The sequence below is a fragment of the Anomaloglossus baeobatrachus genome, chromosome 11 (genome assembly GCF_048569485.1).
Source record: "Anomaloglossus baeobatrachus isolate aAnoBae1 chromosome 11, aAnoBae1.hap1, whole genome shotgun sequence".
Classification (NCBI taxonomy): Eukaryota; Metazoa; Chordata; class Amphibia; order Anura; family Aromobatidae; genus Anomaloglossus; species Anomaloglossus baeobatrachus.
The window spans coordinates 28412695-28430750 of record NC_134363.1 but is presented as its reverse complement, the minus strand read 5'-3'; the positions used below and the strand labels follow the sequence as shown (position 1 = coordinate 28430750).

General features: G+C 49.6%; 1 protein-coding gene across 2 annotated transcripts in view; it reads right to left on the bottom strand.

The window, feature by feature from the left end:
• Positions 1-3660: 3660 nt before the first annotated feature.
• LOC142257263 (C5a anaphylatoxin chemotactic receptor 1-like) overlaps positions 3661-18056 on the bottom strand; it is a 128282-nt gene continuing 113886 nt past the window's right edge. For both annotated transcript variants that reach the window (XM_075329428.1, XM_075329429.1), the window contains one exon: positions 3661-14100. In XM_075329428.1, the coding sequence (XP_075185543.1) occupies positions 13137-14100 (964 nt within the window). In that variant the 3' untranslated portion in view covers positions 3661-13136. The remainder of the gene's footprint in view (positions 14101-18056) is intronic.

The following is an 18056-nucleotide window of genomic DNA, read 5'->3' as shown; positions in this document are numbered from 1 at the left end:
GCCACGTACGGACACGGCCAGTCAGTTCCTCCACTACCACTTCCCCTGACTCTCACTCTCTACTCCTCGTCACTATCTGTCTGACCTTTTTTCCCGCCTCCAGGACTGTGAACTTCTCAGTGGGAGGAGCCAACCGCCTGGCTCCGCCCCACCTGGTGTGGACATCAGCCCCTGGAGGGAGGTAACAAGGATTTGTGTGTGTGTGTGTGGCTGGTGTGCCTAACCGGGGTGTGGGGTGTGTTGTTACAGTACCTGTGACATCCTGGCTTGTCCAGGGTGCCACAGTATGATATGGCGGTACATCGGTATCTGAGTCAGTGTGACTTATGGTGTGATTAGATGCTCAGTAGTTGTGGTACCCGGTACCCGTTCTGCTGCTGAGTGAAGCAGTTGTCGTGTGGCAGGAGATCTGTTCCAGTGTGCCAGGATTACTCTGTGCGCTGAGTTAGGGAATGTGTCCTCCATGTTGTGCTGTGATGTCCGTACACTGAGGACTGATATATGTACATTCTGCATTGTACTGTGCTGCCATCTGCTGGTCAGTGTCTGCATATGAAAGTTACATATTCAGTCTCCTCACAAGCTGCCATAGAAACGGCCGGGAGGAGCCTCCACCTCAGGGCTGACACTTCCTGTAAACTGGAGCAAACCAGTCTGGTCCAGTCTAGTCAGGAGAGAGTCCATGCTGAGGGGACATGTTACTGTCCATATAATGGCCTCCACAGAGGAGTGACACCTGCTACAGCCAGGAGAGGGTCCATGCTGAGGGGACATGTTACTCTCCATATAATGGCCTCCACAGAGGAGTGACACCTCCTACAGTCAGGAGAGAGTCCATGCTGAGGGGACATGTTACTCTCCATATAATGGCCTCCACAGAGGAGTGACACCTGCTACAGCCAGGAGAGGGTCCATGCTGAGGGGACATGTTACTCTCCAAGTCTCCATATAATGGCCTCCACAGAGGAGTGACACCTCCTACAGTCAGGAGAGAGTCCATGCTGAGGGGACATGTTACTCTTCATATAATGGCCTCCACAGAGGAGTGACACCTCCTACAGTCAGGAGAGAGCCCATGCTGAGGGGACATGTTACTCTCCATATAATGGCCTCCACAGAGGAGTGACACCTCCTACAGTCAGGAGAGAGTCCATGCTGAGGGGACATGTTACTCTTCATATAATGGCCTCCACAGAGGAGTGACACCTCCTACAGTCAGGAGAGAGCCCATGCTGAGGGGACATGTTACTCTCCATATAATGGCCTCCACAGAGGAGTGACACCTGCTACAGCCAGGAGAGGGTCCATGCTGAGGGGACATGTTACTCTCCATATAATGGCCTCCACAGAGGAGTGACACCTCCTACAGTCAGGAGAGAGTCCATGCTGAGGGGACATGTTACTCTTCATATAATGGCCTCCACAGAGGAGTGACACCTCCTACAGTCAGGAGAGAGTCCATGCTGAGGGGACATGTTACTCTTCATATAATGGCTTCCACAGAGGAGTGACGCCTCCTACAGCCAGGAGAAAGTCCATGCTGAGGGGACATGTTACTCTCCATATAATGGCCTCCACAGAGGAGTGACGCTTCCTACAGCCAGGAGAGAGTCCATGCTGAGGGGACATGTTACTCTCCATATAATGGCCTCCACAGAGGAGTGACACCTGCTACAGCCAGGAGAGGGTCCATGCTGAGGGGACATGTTACTCTCCATATAATGGCCTCCACAGAGGAGTGACACCTCCTACAGTCAGGAGAGAGTCCATGCTGAGGGGACATGTTACTCTTCATATAATGGCCTCCACAGAGGAGTGACACCTCCTACAGTCAGGAGAGAGTCCATGCTGAGGGGACATGTTACTCTTCATATAATGGCTTCCACAGAGGAGTGACGCCTCCTACAGCCAGGAGAAAGTCCATGCTGAGGGGACATGTTACTCTCCATATAATGGCCTCCACAGAGGAGTGACGCTTCCTACAGCCAGGAGAGAGTCCATGCTGAGGGGACATGTTACTCTCCATATAATGGCCTCCACAGAGGAGTGACGCTCCCTACAGTCAGGAGAGAGTCCATGCTGAGAGGACATGTTACTCTCCATATAATGGCCTCCACAGAGGAGTGACGCTTCCTACAGCCAGGAGAGGGTCCATGCTGAGGGGACATGTTACTCTCCATATAATGGCCTCCACAGAGGAGTGACACCTCCTACAGCCAGGAGAGAGTCCATGCTGAGGGGACATGTTACTCTCCATATAATGGCCTCCACAGAGGAGTGACGCTTCTTACAGCCAGGAGAGGGTCCATGCTGAGGGGACATGTTACTCTCCATATAATAGCCTCCACAGAGGAGTGACGTCTCCTACAGCCAGGAGAGAGTCCATGCTGAGAGGACATGTTACTCTCCATATAATGGCCTCCACAGAGGAGTGAAGCCTCCTACAGCCAGGAGAGAGTCCATGCTGAGGGGACATGTTACTCTCCATATAATGGTCTCCACAGAGGAGTGACGCTTCCTACAGCCAGGAGAGAGTCCATGCTGAGGGGACATGTTACTCTCCATATAATGGCCTCCACAGAGGAGCGAAGCGTCCTACAGCCAGGAGAGAGTCCATGCTGAGGGGACATGTTTCTCTCCATATAATGGCCTCCACAGAGGAGTGACGCTTCCTACAGCCAGGAGAGGGTCCATGCTGAGGGGACATGTTACTCACCATATAAAGGCCTCCACAGAGGAGAGAAGCCTCGTACAGTCAGGAGAGAGTCCATGCTGAGGGGACATGTTACTCTCCATATAATGGCCTCCACAGAGGAGTGAAGCCTCCTACAGCCAGGAGAGAGTCCATGCTGAGGGGACATGTTTCTCTCCATATAATAGCCTCCACAGAGGAGTGACATCTCCTACAGCCAGGAGAGAGTCCATGCTGAGGGGACATGTTACTCTCCATATAATGGTCTCCACAGAGGAGTGACGCTTCCTACAGCCAGGAGAGATAACATGTCCTCTACTCACACTGCTTTTCTATGCTCTTTCAGCTGGAACCAGTGTAACGTGACTTCCAGGCCACAAACTCTGTCTGCCCTACTCCCTGCAAGAGGGAACGGCAGCACCAAAACCATGAGTAGCTCCATACCACTAGTGTATGGCCATGCAGCGCCAACCTGTGAAGGTCCCTCCATCACCTGCACAGTGTGTAATATTACCTCCAACAGCAAGTGAGGAGACCTTGTTTTAGGTCTTTTTGTCCTTTTCTGTGAAGTACCCCTTGTTGCTGATGGAATTCCAAGGAGAAGGTGATTCCTGCACCCTTGAGGGATACAGTCATCTGTGACACCCTGATTTTGTCAGGGCGTCACAGACCCATTCCTGTTTTGCATATAGTATGTATTTTTATTTTTATTTTTGTTTTTATAAGATTTAGACCATGTGACAATGAATGGTGTTTCAACTGAGGAGGGGAAAAGTGTCCACAGTACCTTCAGATGTAGAGGCAAATGATGTAGTCAATTCATTGTCAGATTTATCAAAGCTTACTGTTTGTTCATGAACAAAAAGCAATGGAATATGGAAATTGTGTAATATATATACAGATATATATATATATATATATATATATATATATATATAATAAAAACATTGTCACACTGTGTGGTTACAACGCCAACTTTAATATCATTTTTCTTATTTTTGCATTATAATATTTTATGATTGAACGTTATTGATACATTTCATACATTTCCTCATGCAATTTATTAAATTTATCAAATTCATTTCCGATTATATCTGGTAGAACATTATAACACGAGAACAAAAAAGCATGTAACATATATAGGTAATGTCATATTCTCATGGTGCAGGATACGTCCGACTAACATCTGCACTGGAATTTGGGGTCCCCCGTCCTGTGAATAATGTATAAATGTCTGAGATGATATTACGTCTACAAGAAACACAACTGTGTGTGAATAAAGGCCACTTTACACGCTGCAATATTGTCACTGATATCGCTAGCGTGCGTACCCACCCCCATTGTTTGTGCGACACAGGCAAATCGTTGCCCGTGGCGCACAAAATCGTGCGGACCCGTCACACATACTTACCTGCCTAGCAACGTTGCTGAGACCGGAGAACCGCTTCCTTTCTAAGGGGGCGGTTCGTTCGGCGTCACAGCGGCGTCACTAAGCGGCCGCCCAAAAGAAGCGGAGGGGGGCGGAGATGAGTGGGACGTAATTTCCCGCCCACCTCCTTCCTTCCTCATTGCCAGCGGCCGCAGGTAAGGTGAGGTTCCTCGTTCCTGCAGTGTCACACGTAGCGATGTGTGCTGCTGCAGGAACGACAAACTACATCATCCAAGCATCAGCAACGATAATTGGGAAGACGGGGGATGTCACCGATGAGCAATTTTGAACGTTTTTGCGATGATTCAAAATCGCTCATAGGAGTCACACACAACGAGATCGCTAACGCGGCCGGATGTGCGGCACAAATTCCGTGACCCCAACGAGATCGCTTTAGAGATGTCGTAGCGTGTAAAGCGGCCTTAAGATTAATATCCAGAGAGACATTACAATGCCACATTACTACAATGCGAGAGACCATTATTATTCCTCTTTTTGTGGTATAACATTGTTATTATTGGAGCAGAGTCAAATACGTCGCACATTTACTCCTGTAACTTCTATATCAGCAAATACTTCTCAGTTGTGACGGGCGGCTCCTGACTGTAAAAAGTCCAGATCCGCGCAATTTCAGACTTACCCGAGTGCCAGACCCGGGCCCGGTATCCCGGGTGTTGATATGGATCCGGCAACTCGGGGAATTAAAAAAAAAAGGAAAAATAATGAAAATAAGAATTATGCAAGCACTTCATACTTACCAAGGCTCTGGTCCGGCTGTACACTGCTCCCGCGGCCTCTCCTTCACTTCCTGGGCCACTCATTATTACTCATCCATATGCACTGCTTTTCCCACCCACCGGCCGTCCTAGAGTTTGTGATTGGTTGCAGTCAGACGCGCCCCCAGCCTGTGTGACAGTGTCTACCTGAAACCAATCAGGTCTGTATGTTACAGTAAAAATAAATAAATAAAATATTTGGCGTAGGGTCTCCCGATATAATGGTACCCAGCACAGATAAAGCATATGGCTACAGGCTGCAGCCCCCACTATATTGGCTGTGTATCAAAATAGGAGGAACTGCATGCAACTTTTTTTTTAATTATTTAAATAAATAAATAAATAATTTTAAAAACTGTGTGTTGTCCCCCCCAATTTTGATACCCAGTCATGATAAACCCCAGCAGCTGGGGGCTGGTATTCTCAGGCTGGGGAGACCCATGGTTATTGGGAATTCCCCCAGCCTAAAAATAGCAGGCAGCCTGCAAACACCCCGAAATGGTCGTATCCATCAAATGCGACAATCCCGGCGCTTTACCCAGCTCTTCTCGATTGCCCTGTTGTTATATCAATTGGGGTAATATCAGGGGTTAATGACAGCGCACAGCTGTCATTAACCCCAAAATTAGTAATGAGTAGATGTCTGAGATCCCCATCACTAATCCTATAAGTAAAAAAAAAATAATAAACACACAAATTTTTTTTTCTCTAAATAAAATACAGCACCCTCTTTATTAACCCCAAAAAGACCCTTGACATTCTGCTGTAATCCATATAACATCCCACAATGGTCCTGGCTCTGCTACATTTGAGCCTGGAGAGACCTAAAACATGTCCGATCTCTCCAGGCTCCGGGAAACACTGAGAAGGCGAATCCAGCTGGCAGCAGTGACGTCACTCAGTTCACTGGAGGTCATACTCAGGTTCCCACAGTATGACCTCTGGTGACCTGAAGGTCTCTGGCTTAAAATGCAGGGCCATGCCCCACACCCCACCAGCCTGTTTTACACTGACATTGCTGGGGGTCAGGAAGTGCAGGGCAACTCTACACCCCGCTCCCCCCGGTCTGCACTGTCACTGTTAAAAGGTTGGCGCAAATGCGTTCCACATATCGGAATGCCTCGCGCATGCGCAATAGCAATAACACCGCTCCATGATAAAGATAACCCATAGGATATTACAGGCTCATCCAGTGCAGGGTGATGGGCCAAAGATAAGATCAGAAAATGTCCAGTAGCAAATGGCTACAGTCAGGTGCAAAGTTATAATACTATTAAGATATACCGCGCATGCGCCAGATGGAACGCAACCTGCGCTGCACCTGAAGGAAATTGGAACCAAAGGCTTTATCAATACAACTAGCATATACTGCGCATGCGCCGGATGGAGCGCAACCTGCGCTGCACCTGAAGGAAATTGGAACAAAAGGCTTTATCAATACAACTAGCATATACCACGCATGCCCCGGATGGAACACAACCTGCGCTGCACCCGGAGGAAGGAGGACTAACAAGCTGTTCCCTGGGTACCGGGAACAAAGGAATAAATAACCCCATGTTGCCCTAGGGCTAAAGTGATATTATTAATAACCCTAAAGCGGACATGGAGACTATAATATACATGAATACGAGAGTGAAAAATTCCCATCAAGATAAAATAACACCAGCGCATTATGGTGAAAATACTGAGATATGCCCTAAAAGGTAAATACAGCCCTAATTCATTAGCCAATATGTCACCCAAAATATGACCTAATACGTATGTTATCCACAATGTGGTCTATTAATGTATACAGAATTACCTAATTAAGTCCTATAAATGTAGCCCAGCATTTTCATTGGCGTATCAAACAGGAATTGCAGGTATATACACGAATGATTATACATGAGGTAAATATGGTAACCCGCTGGTTCCACAATAATAAAAAGATATATCAAGATGTGGCTAAAGTAGCCGAAACATCAAGGCTGGGAAAGCACGCCCCTTATGGACCAGTACGTGTAATGACAAGCGGAGTACAGGATCACATTTTTATATAAAACTGTGAAACTAAGGAGATCATTTAAACCCTTCGGGCTGACGGTATCCCGCCGGAATATCCATCTAGTTTCCTGCTGTAAAATTCGTTTATCCCAATCTCCCCATCTTATTGGTTTCGGGATGACTTCTATTACCTTTCGTATCACCTCTGTGCTCATTTCTGACATGGCGGCCAGTGGGGTATCACGCTTATCTGCAATGTCCCCAAGGTGTTCGCCAATTCGGACTTTTAGTTGTCTTGTTTTTCCCCACATAACTGAGGGGGCAGCTACATGTACAAACATACACCACCCCCTCCGTCCTACAATTAGCGAACCCTAAAGGCTACTTTACACACTGCGATATCGGTCCCGATATCGCTAGTGTGGGTACCCGCCCCCATCTGTTGCGCGACACGGGCAAATCGCTGCCCGTGCCGCACAACAGCCGTCACACATACTTACCTGTCCGGTGACGTCGCTGTGACCGGCAAACCGCCTCCTTTCTAAGGGGGCGGTCTGTGCGGCGTCACAGCGACGTCACTGAAGCGTCACTGAACCGCCGCCCAATAGCAGCGGAGGGGCGGAGATGAGCGGGACGTAACATCCCGCCCACCTCCTTCCTTCCTCATAGCGGCCGGGAGGCAGGTAAGGAGAGGTTCCTCGTTCCTGCGGTGTCACACACAGCGATGTGTGCTGCCGCAGGAACGAGGAACAACTTCGTTACTGCTGCAGTAACGATAATTGAGAATGGACCCCCATGTCGCTGATTAGCGATTTTGCACGTTTTTGCAACGATGCAAAATCGCTTATCGGTGTCACACGCAACGGCATCGCTAATGCGGCCGGATGTGCGTCACAAATTCCGTGACCCCAACGATTCCGCATTAGCGATGTCGCAGCGTGTAAAGCCCGCTTTAGATGGTAAAAAATCTGCCTGTATCAAATCTAACACATTGGTTGATGTCTGCACAGAAAGAACATGAACCACATCTGAAAGTACCATGAGGCTTCTGATAAAGACAAGTCCCTGTGGGCCTAGGGGGGACACAATGGCTGTGAACGACACTATTGCGGATGGATTTGCCTCTTCTATATGTTACACTCGGATGTGAAGAGAGAGATTCGCAAATATCAGGGTCCAATATCAGGGATCAGATAATATCAGGGATCTTAAAACACCCCAATAACGTCTCAAAATGCTCATGACTTGTTAATTATGATCGTCATATGTCCCAATCAAGCGGGTAATTGTTTTTGACTCCTTTTTTTGATGTGATATCAACAATTCAGCCCTGTTCCTGCTGTCATGTGCCTACTTAATCCCTTCACGACCATTTTTGCGCTTTTTGGGGTTTTTTTTGGCATTCTTTTTCCGAGAGACATCACTTTTTTATTTTTCAGTCAATCTGGTCATATGAGGGCTCATTTTTTGCAGAACGATCTTTACTTTTAAATGAAACCATGAGTTTTACCACACAGTGTACTGGAAAAGGGCAAAAAAAATCCAAATGCGGAAAAATTGCAAAAAAAGTGCGATTGCCCTATGGTTTTTGAGATATTTTATTCACTGTGTTCACTATATGGTAAAACGAATGTGTGGGTGTGATGCCTGAGGTCGGTATGAGTTTGTATACATCAAACATGAATACGTTTACTTTTATCTAAGGGGTTAAAAAAAAATCAGAAGTTTGTCCAAAAAAAAGTGGTGTACGTTTTGCGCCATTTTTCGCGACCTGTAGCGTTCTCCTTTTTTGGGATTTATGGCTCAGTGATGGCTTATTTTGTGCGTCTCGGGCTGACATTTTTAATGATCCTATTTTTGCTCCAATGCTACGTTTTGGTCACCTGTTATTGCATTTTGCACAGAATCTGGCGTTTGGAATTTGTTTGCTGCTACGCTGTTGATCGATCAGATTAACTGATTTTATATTTTGATAGATCGGGCATTTCGGAACGTGGCAATATCAAATATGTGTATATGTGGCGCCCTGGCCTAGCCAGGTCGTCACAGATAACACACAAACACCCCACCCCCATCAGACAGGGACAACAGCCAAACAAAAACCCTTGTTGCCTCCCTCCAGTGACTGATGTCCACACCAGGTGGGGCGGAGCTAAGCGGTTGGCTCCACCCACCGAGGAGTTCACAGGCCTGGAGGCGGGAAAAACAACAGTTTCAGTTTGAGTAGTGAAGTGAGAGGAGCTGAGACTCTGGGGTCTGGGTAGTGGCCCAGGCACGACAGCAAGGTTGGCAGACGGTGGTGGCCGTCTGCAGGAGTGGTGGAGCAACACGGAACCATAGGACCGGGGACGGGCGACGGCCCGCTGGTACCGACTGGGGAGCGAAGTGAAGCCAGCACACACAGGCAGGGCCATCGGACCCCGACCCAGGCTTGGAGCCGCCCAGGGGTTTCATAACAGCAAAAGTCCCGATTGAAGGCAACTGCCCACACCGTGAGGGTATACAGCTACCGCCTAAGGCTAGAGACCCAAGGGCCAGCGTCTGTGGGCAAACGGGCTCCTCCGGTAACCATACACCGGGGAGCGGACTACCGTTGGGAATCCATAGTAGTCAGAAAGAGAACATCAAGGTGCAGGGAAAGACAGCCGCCATCACCTGTCCGGGGAGAGACACTGCAGCTGGCTGCGGGACCCGTCCATCCAGCCGTTTGGTTTACCGAGGACTTTGTACCTTTCTTGCTGAGTGAGTACACCTGTGCCATCCGGCACCGCGCCACGCTGTCCCTGCGACCCTGCACCTCACCTCACCAACCCTGCCTCACCGTCTCACCATCGGGCCCCGGGACCACCGACTCCTACCCACGGAGGGGGAAAACAACATCCCAGCTGCTCCCTACCATCGCTCCCGGGATTCCCGTCACCAGCAGCGGTGGTGCCCATCTTCACCACGACCCGTGGGTGGCGTCACGACTAAATTCCCCAAACCAACCATCCCTTTCACTCGCGAGGAGCGCCGCTCAAGTCCCCGGATCCGGCCCACCATTCGAGCCACTGAGCAGCCATCGCAGCAGCGCCAGACCTGAGCGTTAGCGAGAGCGCAACAGCGACGGCGTCCTCCCCGTCCGCGACATATATATTTTATTTTTTAAATCCTTTAATTTTCAATGGGGCGAATGGAGGGGGATTTGAACTTTTAGGTTTTATTAATTTTTCAAAACTTGTTTTTTAAACTTTTTTTTTTATTTTACAAGATGCCCTAGGGGACTATAAGGATCAGCTGTCTGATCTCTCATTCATTTCTCCTGATCAGAGCAGCACCGCTCAGACTGGGAGAAATGATCATCTCTTGTAACAGCCAGTACTCGGCTGTTTCTTACAGGACCTGAGACATGTGAGCTACAGGAGTCATCACATGACCCTGTGCATCCATGACAGACATCAGATCCATGTGATCCTGTGCCGCCCCCATGCCAGCAGCCGGCGCTGCTCGGATCCAGACCTTCTGGTGGGGGGCTCAAGGGTTGGGACGTATTTTTATGGGGTTAGTGATAAAATGTCTGTGACACCACCCACGGTGTGTGGTGAAGTGGGACACCACCGCTGCTAGTATAGGGATCCCCGGGGGTGGAGTAACGGCAGCTGGATGTTAACCCCTCCGTGGGTAGGGATGGTTGCCTCGGGGCCCTGTGGGAGTTGTGGTGGTGGCAGGGATTGCAGGGAATAGTACACTCACAGCTCAGTTGTCCTGGTGTTGGATGAGCCTGTATTGATGTGGAGGGTCAGGAAACAGAGTCCAGTACTTAACCAGAAATTGCCGGTGTCAGTAGGCCTTTGGTATGGGGTGTTCGGATCCCACACCCGGTACAAGAAGCAGGGCCCTCTCTCTGTCCTGCACTCCAGCTAAGAGTCACCTTCTCTGTTTCGGACGGGGGAAGTCCTCTCTTTGCACAAGTCCGGGGTCCCGTGCACACTACCGGCGGGCCACTACCCTGCCCCGGTCCACTACAGGTTCCCCTGAGCCTACTCTCCACTTCAGCTCCAAGACTTCTGCCTTTTGCTAGTTCAGTCATACCCGTTGGGTAACCTTTCCTCTTGAACCTACTGTAGCGCCTGGTTCCGCCAGATCCCAAGGGGGGCGCTCTCCCTCACATCTACCCAGTCCCAGCATGGCCCCCACGTGCACTCCTGGTCCCAGCCCCCAGCAGCGACGTGCTTCCTCTTACCAGTCCCATGGCTCTGCTCACTCCCGGGTCAGGTGCCCTCTTCCTGGAGCTGCTGCAGTCTCTTCCTCCACACACAATTCTGCAGTGAGCAACTCTAGGCTGCGTGCGAGGCCACGCCCCCTTTCTTAAAGCAGCAGTGCCTCATTTTCTGGAAGTGACCTCAGAGGCCACCTGTTACCTAAAGACTATTTAGGTTCACCTCCCCCGGCAGCAGGCGCCCGAGCAATGCTTCTACTAGAGCCCTGCTAGTGGTCAGGCCCCTTTGTACTACTGTTAGCTGTGTGTTACCTGCCTGTTACTAATACTCTATCTCACGGTAGTACCATCTGTACCTTCCGGCTGTGGCCGTCACCGGCCATACCCGCAGTGGCCGTCACCGGCCATACCGGCTGTGGCCGTCACCGGCCATACCCGCAGTGGCCGTCACCGGCCATACCCGCAGTGGCCGTCACCGGCCATACCCGCAGTGGCCGTCACCGGCCATACCCGCAGTGGCCGTCACCGGCCATACCCGCAGTGGCCGTCACCGGCCATACCCGCAGTGGCCGTCACCGTGCCACCTACTGTGACCATCTCCGGTGCCACACCCGTGTTCTTCCTGCTGCGGACATCATACCCGAGCTACGCCTGGCCGTACAGAGACTCCTACCACCGGTTCCTGGCTGCCGTGCTTCTAGGCCTTCTGGGGAGGCACCGCACAGTCCCTGTATAGGGGTTCGCTGCTGGTTGCCTTCTCAGGGGAGTCCGGGGCACGGTCCAGTGAGTCCACCTCCGGACGCTCGCCGCTCCTCGGTGAGCGTAACACCTATGTTTCAAATCCTGCGACTGATGGTAGAATACGGGGCACTCCGCGTTTTCTCACCTGCGTGCCTCCAGACTGCTGTGCCATGTGTGAGTTACCGAATGGTTAATTCCATCCCACATAATAACCCCATTGTTTCCTCCCCTGTAGGATGCGCCTTTCCCCCTCCCACTCCTGGCTCCTTAAATTCTCCTGCCTTTTCCTGTTCTGGCCTCTCCTCCTCGCGAGACCCGGAGCTCATCTCCCACCCTCCCTCCCCCTGTATTTAATTGTTTACTGTAAAATGTGCCTTACCAAGTCACGACGGTTTACAGGCTAAACACGAAGACATCCGTGCACCGGGAGGTCGGTCGGAGCACAATGCTTCATCACTAAAGGTTTTACCAGGCCGGTGGCCTTATGTTATGAACCGTGACCGGCCCCATCTACAAAAAAGAAGAGTGTTGTTTACCTACCTCTCCAGTAAAGTTATGGTTGAAGTTACACATGTGTAGTGTGGTTATTACGTGGGACATTTGTTTGGGTTTTGGGTCTGAGCAGTCATCAGAGAGTGATGAACAAGTCGTTTTTGCATGTATACACAGATGTAAGAGGCAGCTATATTTATTTATAGTCTCTGAATGTGTCGACATGACTGCTTTTGCACTTACACTTTATGAGGTTTGGTGGCGGGCAAATACCTAGTGGCAGAGTAAGGAGTAACATGGTCAACCGCCGAGGAACGGGGGCGCCGTATAAATTAGGGTGATATCACCTTCATGGTTAGGCGGGGTAAAAGTGTAGGGCAAGATCCATGTCCTTCTAACAGCTCTAGATTACTCATGCCCTGATCTATACAGCCATCACTTGCTGCTGCCCCCACTATTCTGTGCCCCACAAGTCACCCTGCTGTAGAAATTACACACCACTTTTTTCTATGTTGTTTTCCTGGGATTTTAATTTTCTTTATAATATAGATTTATTAATTTTAGTTTTTTTGTCAGTTTTTTTTTACCATTTCAATTAAGAATTATTTTCACCCATTTTCAGCACATTATGTGGTAAAATGAAGGATGACTCTCAAAATTAGAGATCATTCTGCAAAATACAATCCCTCATTAGGTTGTGAGGACGGGAAAATAAAATGTCATGATTCATGAATGATGGGAGGAAGGAAAGTGGATAGAATGAAAAATGGCCGAGACTCCAAGGGGTTAATAGATGTCACATACAGGAGATAACAGGAATATATATTACACATCAGTAGTGCGAGAATTTCCTGTATCTTCTCTGCACAGGTCATTAGGATGTTCTCTTAAGGCTCTTTCTACCCTGGCGGGGACGGATCTGAAGAAACCTTGTCGGAAACCCGGTCCCATAAATACATAAATGATTGGATTCATGCAGCTGTTAAGACAAGCCAGGGTGATAACAATCAAGTGTAGAAAAGGGGACAGAAGGGAAGGTATAGAATAATACCAGGGTGTCAGTGACCAGATGTAATATGGAAACCAGCAGATGAAGAAACACGATATAACAGCGGTGATGATCCTGGAGGATCTCTGAGATCTCTGGGATCTCTTACTTTTTCTAATCTTGTAGAAAATGGTGACATAAGAGGTGACGATGATGAGAAAAGGGATCACACACATTATAACTAATCTGATCAGCTTCATGATGTGACGTAACTCTAGATCATAATATAGAGGAAAATAGTAAAGTGGACACCATTCATTTACATCACCTACATGGTATCTATACACGTAATACAGTACAGCCGCTACAATGAGGCTCAGCCCCCAGATGATCGCTGCAGAGATTCTCACCACATTACAGGTTCTATGGACTTTGGCCCAGAATGGCCACATGACGGACACCCAGCGGTCAATACTCATGGCCGTCAGGAGGAGAACACTGGAGGTCATGTTTATATTAAACAGGAACATGTTCACTATGCAATATGCAGAATCCGGGGGAGAGGAGAAAACTGCAGCCCACTCATGAATTCTCAGCGGCAGAGACGCGCAGCACAGGAAGTCCGCGATGGCCAGGTGGAGGAACCACACGGCACTGACTGTGTTCTTCATCCTGAATCCGGCAATCCAGATGACCAATCCATTACCGATAATCCCGAGAGCAAAAACAATGCTGTATATTGTAATTGCTGTCTTCTGTATAATCCTATCATGATAACGGTAGTCGTAGTAATCATCAGACCTGAGGAGACAGGATGAGGTACATGTTATATGGAGGCTGTGTACTAAGGCTGAGGCATGTACTGCATATAGAGGCTGTATACAGAGGCTGAGGCATGTACTGCATATGGAACCTGTATACAGAGGCTGAGGCATGTACTGCATATAGAGGCTGTATACAGAGGCTGAGGCATGTACTGCATATAGAGGCTGTATACAGAGGCTCAGGCATGTACTGCATATAGAGGCTGTATACAGAGGCTGAGGCATGTACTGCATATAGAGGCTGTATACAGAGGCTCAGGCATGTACTGCATATAGAGGCTGTATACAGAGGCTGATGCATGTACCGCATATAGAGGCTGTATACAGAGGCTGAGGCATGTACTGCATATGGAACCTGTATACAGAGGCTGAGGCATGTACTGCATATAGAGGCTGTATACAGAGGCTCAGGCATGTACTGCATATAGAGGCTGTATACAGAGGCTGAAGCATGTACTGCATATGGAACCTGTATACAGAGGCTGAGGCATGTACTGCATATAGAGGCTGTATACAGAGGCTGAGGCATGTACTGCATATAGAGGCTGAGGCATGTATTGCATATAGAGGCTGTATACAGAGGCTGATGCATGTACTGCATATGGATGCTGTATACAGAGGCTGAGGCATGTACTGCATGTGGAGGCTGAATACAGAGGCTGAGGCATGTACTGCATATGGAGGCTGCTTACAGAGGCTGGAGCCTGTACTGCATATGGAGGCTGTATACAGAGGCTGATGCATGTACTGCATATGGAGGCTGAATACAGAGGCTGAGGCCTGTACTGCATATGGAGGCTATGTACTGAGGCTGATGCATGTACTGCATATGGAGGCTATGTACAGAGACTCAGGAGCATGTACTGCATATGGAGGCTGTGTACTGAGGCCTGTACTGCATATGGAGGCTGTGTACTGAGGCTGAGGCATGTACTGCATATGGAGGCTGTATACAGAGGCTGAAGCATGTACTGAATATGGAGGCTGTATACTGAGGATGAGGCATGTATTGCATATGGCGGCTGTATACAGAGGCTGAGGCCTGTACTGCATATGGAGGCTGTGTGCAGAGGCTGGAGCATGTACTGCACATGTAGGCTGTATACTGAGGTTGAGGCATGTACAGCATATGGAGGCTGAATACAGAGGCTGAGGAGCATGAAAAGTATATGGAGGCTGTATACAGAGGCTGAGGCCTATACTGCAAATGGAGGCTGTGTATAGAGGCTGGAGCATGTACTGCATAACGAGGCTGTATACAGAGGTGTGCCGCCCCCATGTCAGCAGCCGGAATGCTCAAATCCGGATCCCGGTGGCTCAAGGGGCGTCCGGACCCGGGGGTCGTGTGGCCATTCAAATGAAGGGGGTATTTACAGGGGATTGTATTTAGAGTTTGTGACGCCACCCGTGGTATGTGGTAATATGGAGTATCACCGCTGCAATTGGGAGTACCCGGGGGCGATGGAGTGGGGCAGCCAGGTGTTAGAACCCTCCACGGGTAGGGGGGATGCCCCGGGACTCGGTGATGGTGTTCGAGGTGATGGTGTTCGAGGAGTGCCATGGGGAGTGAAGGGGTCACTTGCGTACTCACTCAGTCCATAAAGCTGACACTGACAACTGGATAAACCAAAGTTCTGGACACAGCTTCCGCTGAGGGGAGCTAGTTCGGGTCCTGTCCAAAATGGTGCTGCCTGGTGATCCGTGACCTTCCTCCTGGCACTAAGTTCACTTGTCTGTTGGCCCCGGTAGTATAGAATTAGTCGGGTCCCGCTCCCCAGTGTGGCTAACTGTGGGAGCTTGCTCTCACGATTCACGCTTGGGATTTTCTGGACCGTTTTAGTGGAAAGTCCTATCCCCTCGTTGCGCTAGTACCCCGATTTTGGAGCAGGTGGATAGGTCTTGAAGGTTCCGTTCTCGTCGGGTAAATTGTCAGGTTGCCTGAAGCTACTCCCTGACCTAGGGTCCACGTACCCTGTCGTGCCCTGGTCCCAGCCTGGTGATGGTACAAGGCCGCCGGCTGTCCTCCTTGACAGTTCCGTGCCCCTTGTCACGATCCCCTGTGACCGGGGGTCCAGCTCCTACTAGGTTCAGACCACCGTCTGTTACCTAGTTGCTTCCAAGGAGCCCGCCTCCTGACCTCCTCTCTCCTTCACTTCCTACACTTCACTGACCTACTCCTGACACTCCTGACCTCCCCTTAACCAACCCCCCAAGTGGGCGACCCTATTCCACTCAGGCCGTCCACTGGTGTGTCTGGTGGGTGTGGTGCAGAGTGTACCTAGGATTTTATTAGCTGTTGTGGGCAACACCATGTAGTTGGGGACCCATAAGCAAGGAGGAGGTGGATAGTGCACAGAAGGGCAGATTGCACAATATCCTGTGATGACCTGATAGTCCAGGGGCGTCACATTCCCCCTTGGTTAAACGTAGCTCATCCTCGAGCTACAGGACATCAGAGGTTTTATTTATTTATTTTTTTAACTGGAAAAGTGGAAAGAAAGGGAACATTTTTATTTACAAGATACTTCACACATTTAGGGAGGCTGGGTACTTAAACGTTACGTAATTAAGAGTTGATAATTCCAACGATGGAACGCTACCGCTCCTGTCAGCTCCACTCTGCAAATGAGGTGAGTAGCGCGATCAGCTGTGCTGTCACTGAGGTTACCCGCGGCCACCGCTGGATCCAGCGGTGGCCGTGAGTTACCTGACTGACAGCAGCTGATCGCGCTACTCACCTCATTTGCTGCGTGGAGCTGACAGGAGCGGTGGTGTATTCTGCAGCTCCTGTCACCTCCATGTAGCAGAGCTGGAAGCAACGCTGGAACTCCGTGGATTACGCTGGACATGGAGGGCTTTATCGGCCTGAATAAAGTGGTGAATGAGGGTAAGTGTTATTGTTTTTTATTGCAAATAAAGGATTTCTTCAGGTGTGTGTGTGTATTTATTTACTGTAACTTACAGATTAATCATGGAAGGTATCTCGAGGAGACGCCTGACATGATTAATCTAGGATTTAGTGGCAGCTATGGGCTGCCAATAACTCCTTATTACCCCGATTTGCCAACGCACTAGGGTAAATCGGGAAGAGCCGGGTAGAGTCCCAGAACTGTCGCATCTAATGTATGCGGCAATTCTGGGCGGCTGCTGGCTGATATTGTTAGGCTGGGGGGCTCCCCATAAAGTGGGGCTCCCCATCCTGAGAATACCAGCCTGCAGCCGTATGGCTTTATCTGGCTGATATTAAAATAGGGGGGGGACCGCACGCCGTTTTTTTTAATTATTTATTTATTTTACTGCACAGTATAGACACGCCCACCGGCGGCTGTGATTGGTTGCAGTTACACAGCTGTCACTCAGCGTGGGGGGCGTGTCTCACTGCAACCAATCATATTTGCCGGTGGGCGTGGAAAGCAGGGAATACGAGATTGATTAATGAGCGGCCAGCATATTCAAAGTAATTGTTGCCGCGTATTCTCTGCACAGCTGTTCCTCGCCGCGCTGGTGATCGGGGAGCGGTAAGTATGAGAGAGGGCCGCTCACTTCAGTCACTCGGGGGATTAGCGGTCACTGGTGAATCCTTCACAGGTGACCGCTAATCAGTACGCGGCACACAGACAGAGCCGCGGCATAACAATGAAGTCGGGTGAAGTTTAACCGAGTTCATTCTCATCACGCAACTCTGCTGTCAGCCGACATGTATCAACGACATTGTGCAACACACAAACGGACATTCCACACGGACATTCCACGTACACATACACGTGCATTTTACATACAAACATGGACATTTTACACGTATACATGGCTCGCATACGCCATCACACGGATGCCATACGCACCAGAGAAACGCCCCAAAAAACGGAACACGGACCCGAAAAACGGACCGTGTCACACGGACGTTTTTTTTGCTGAAGTGTGTTTTAGGCCTGA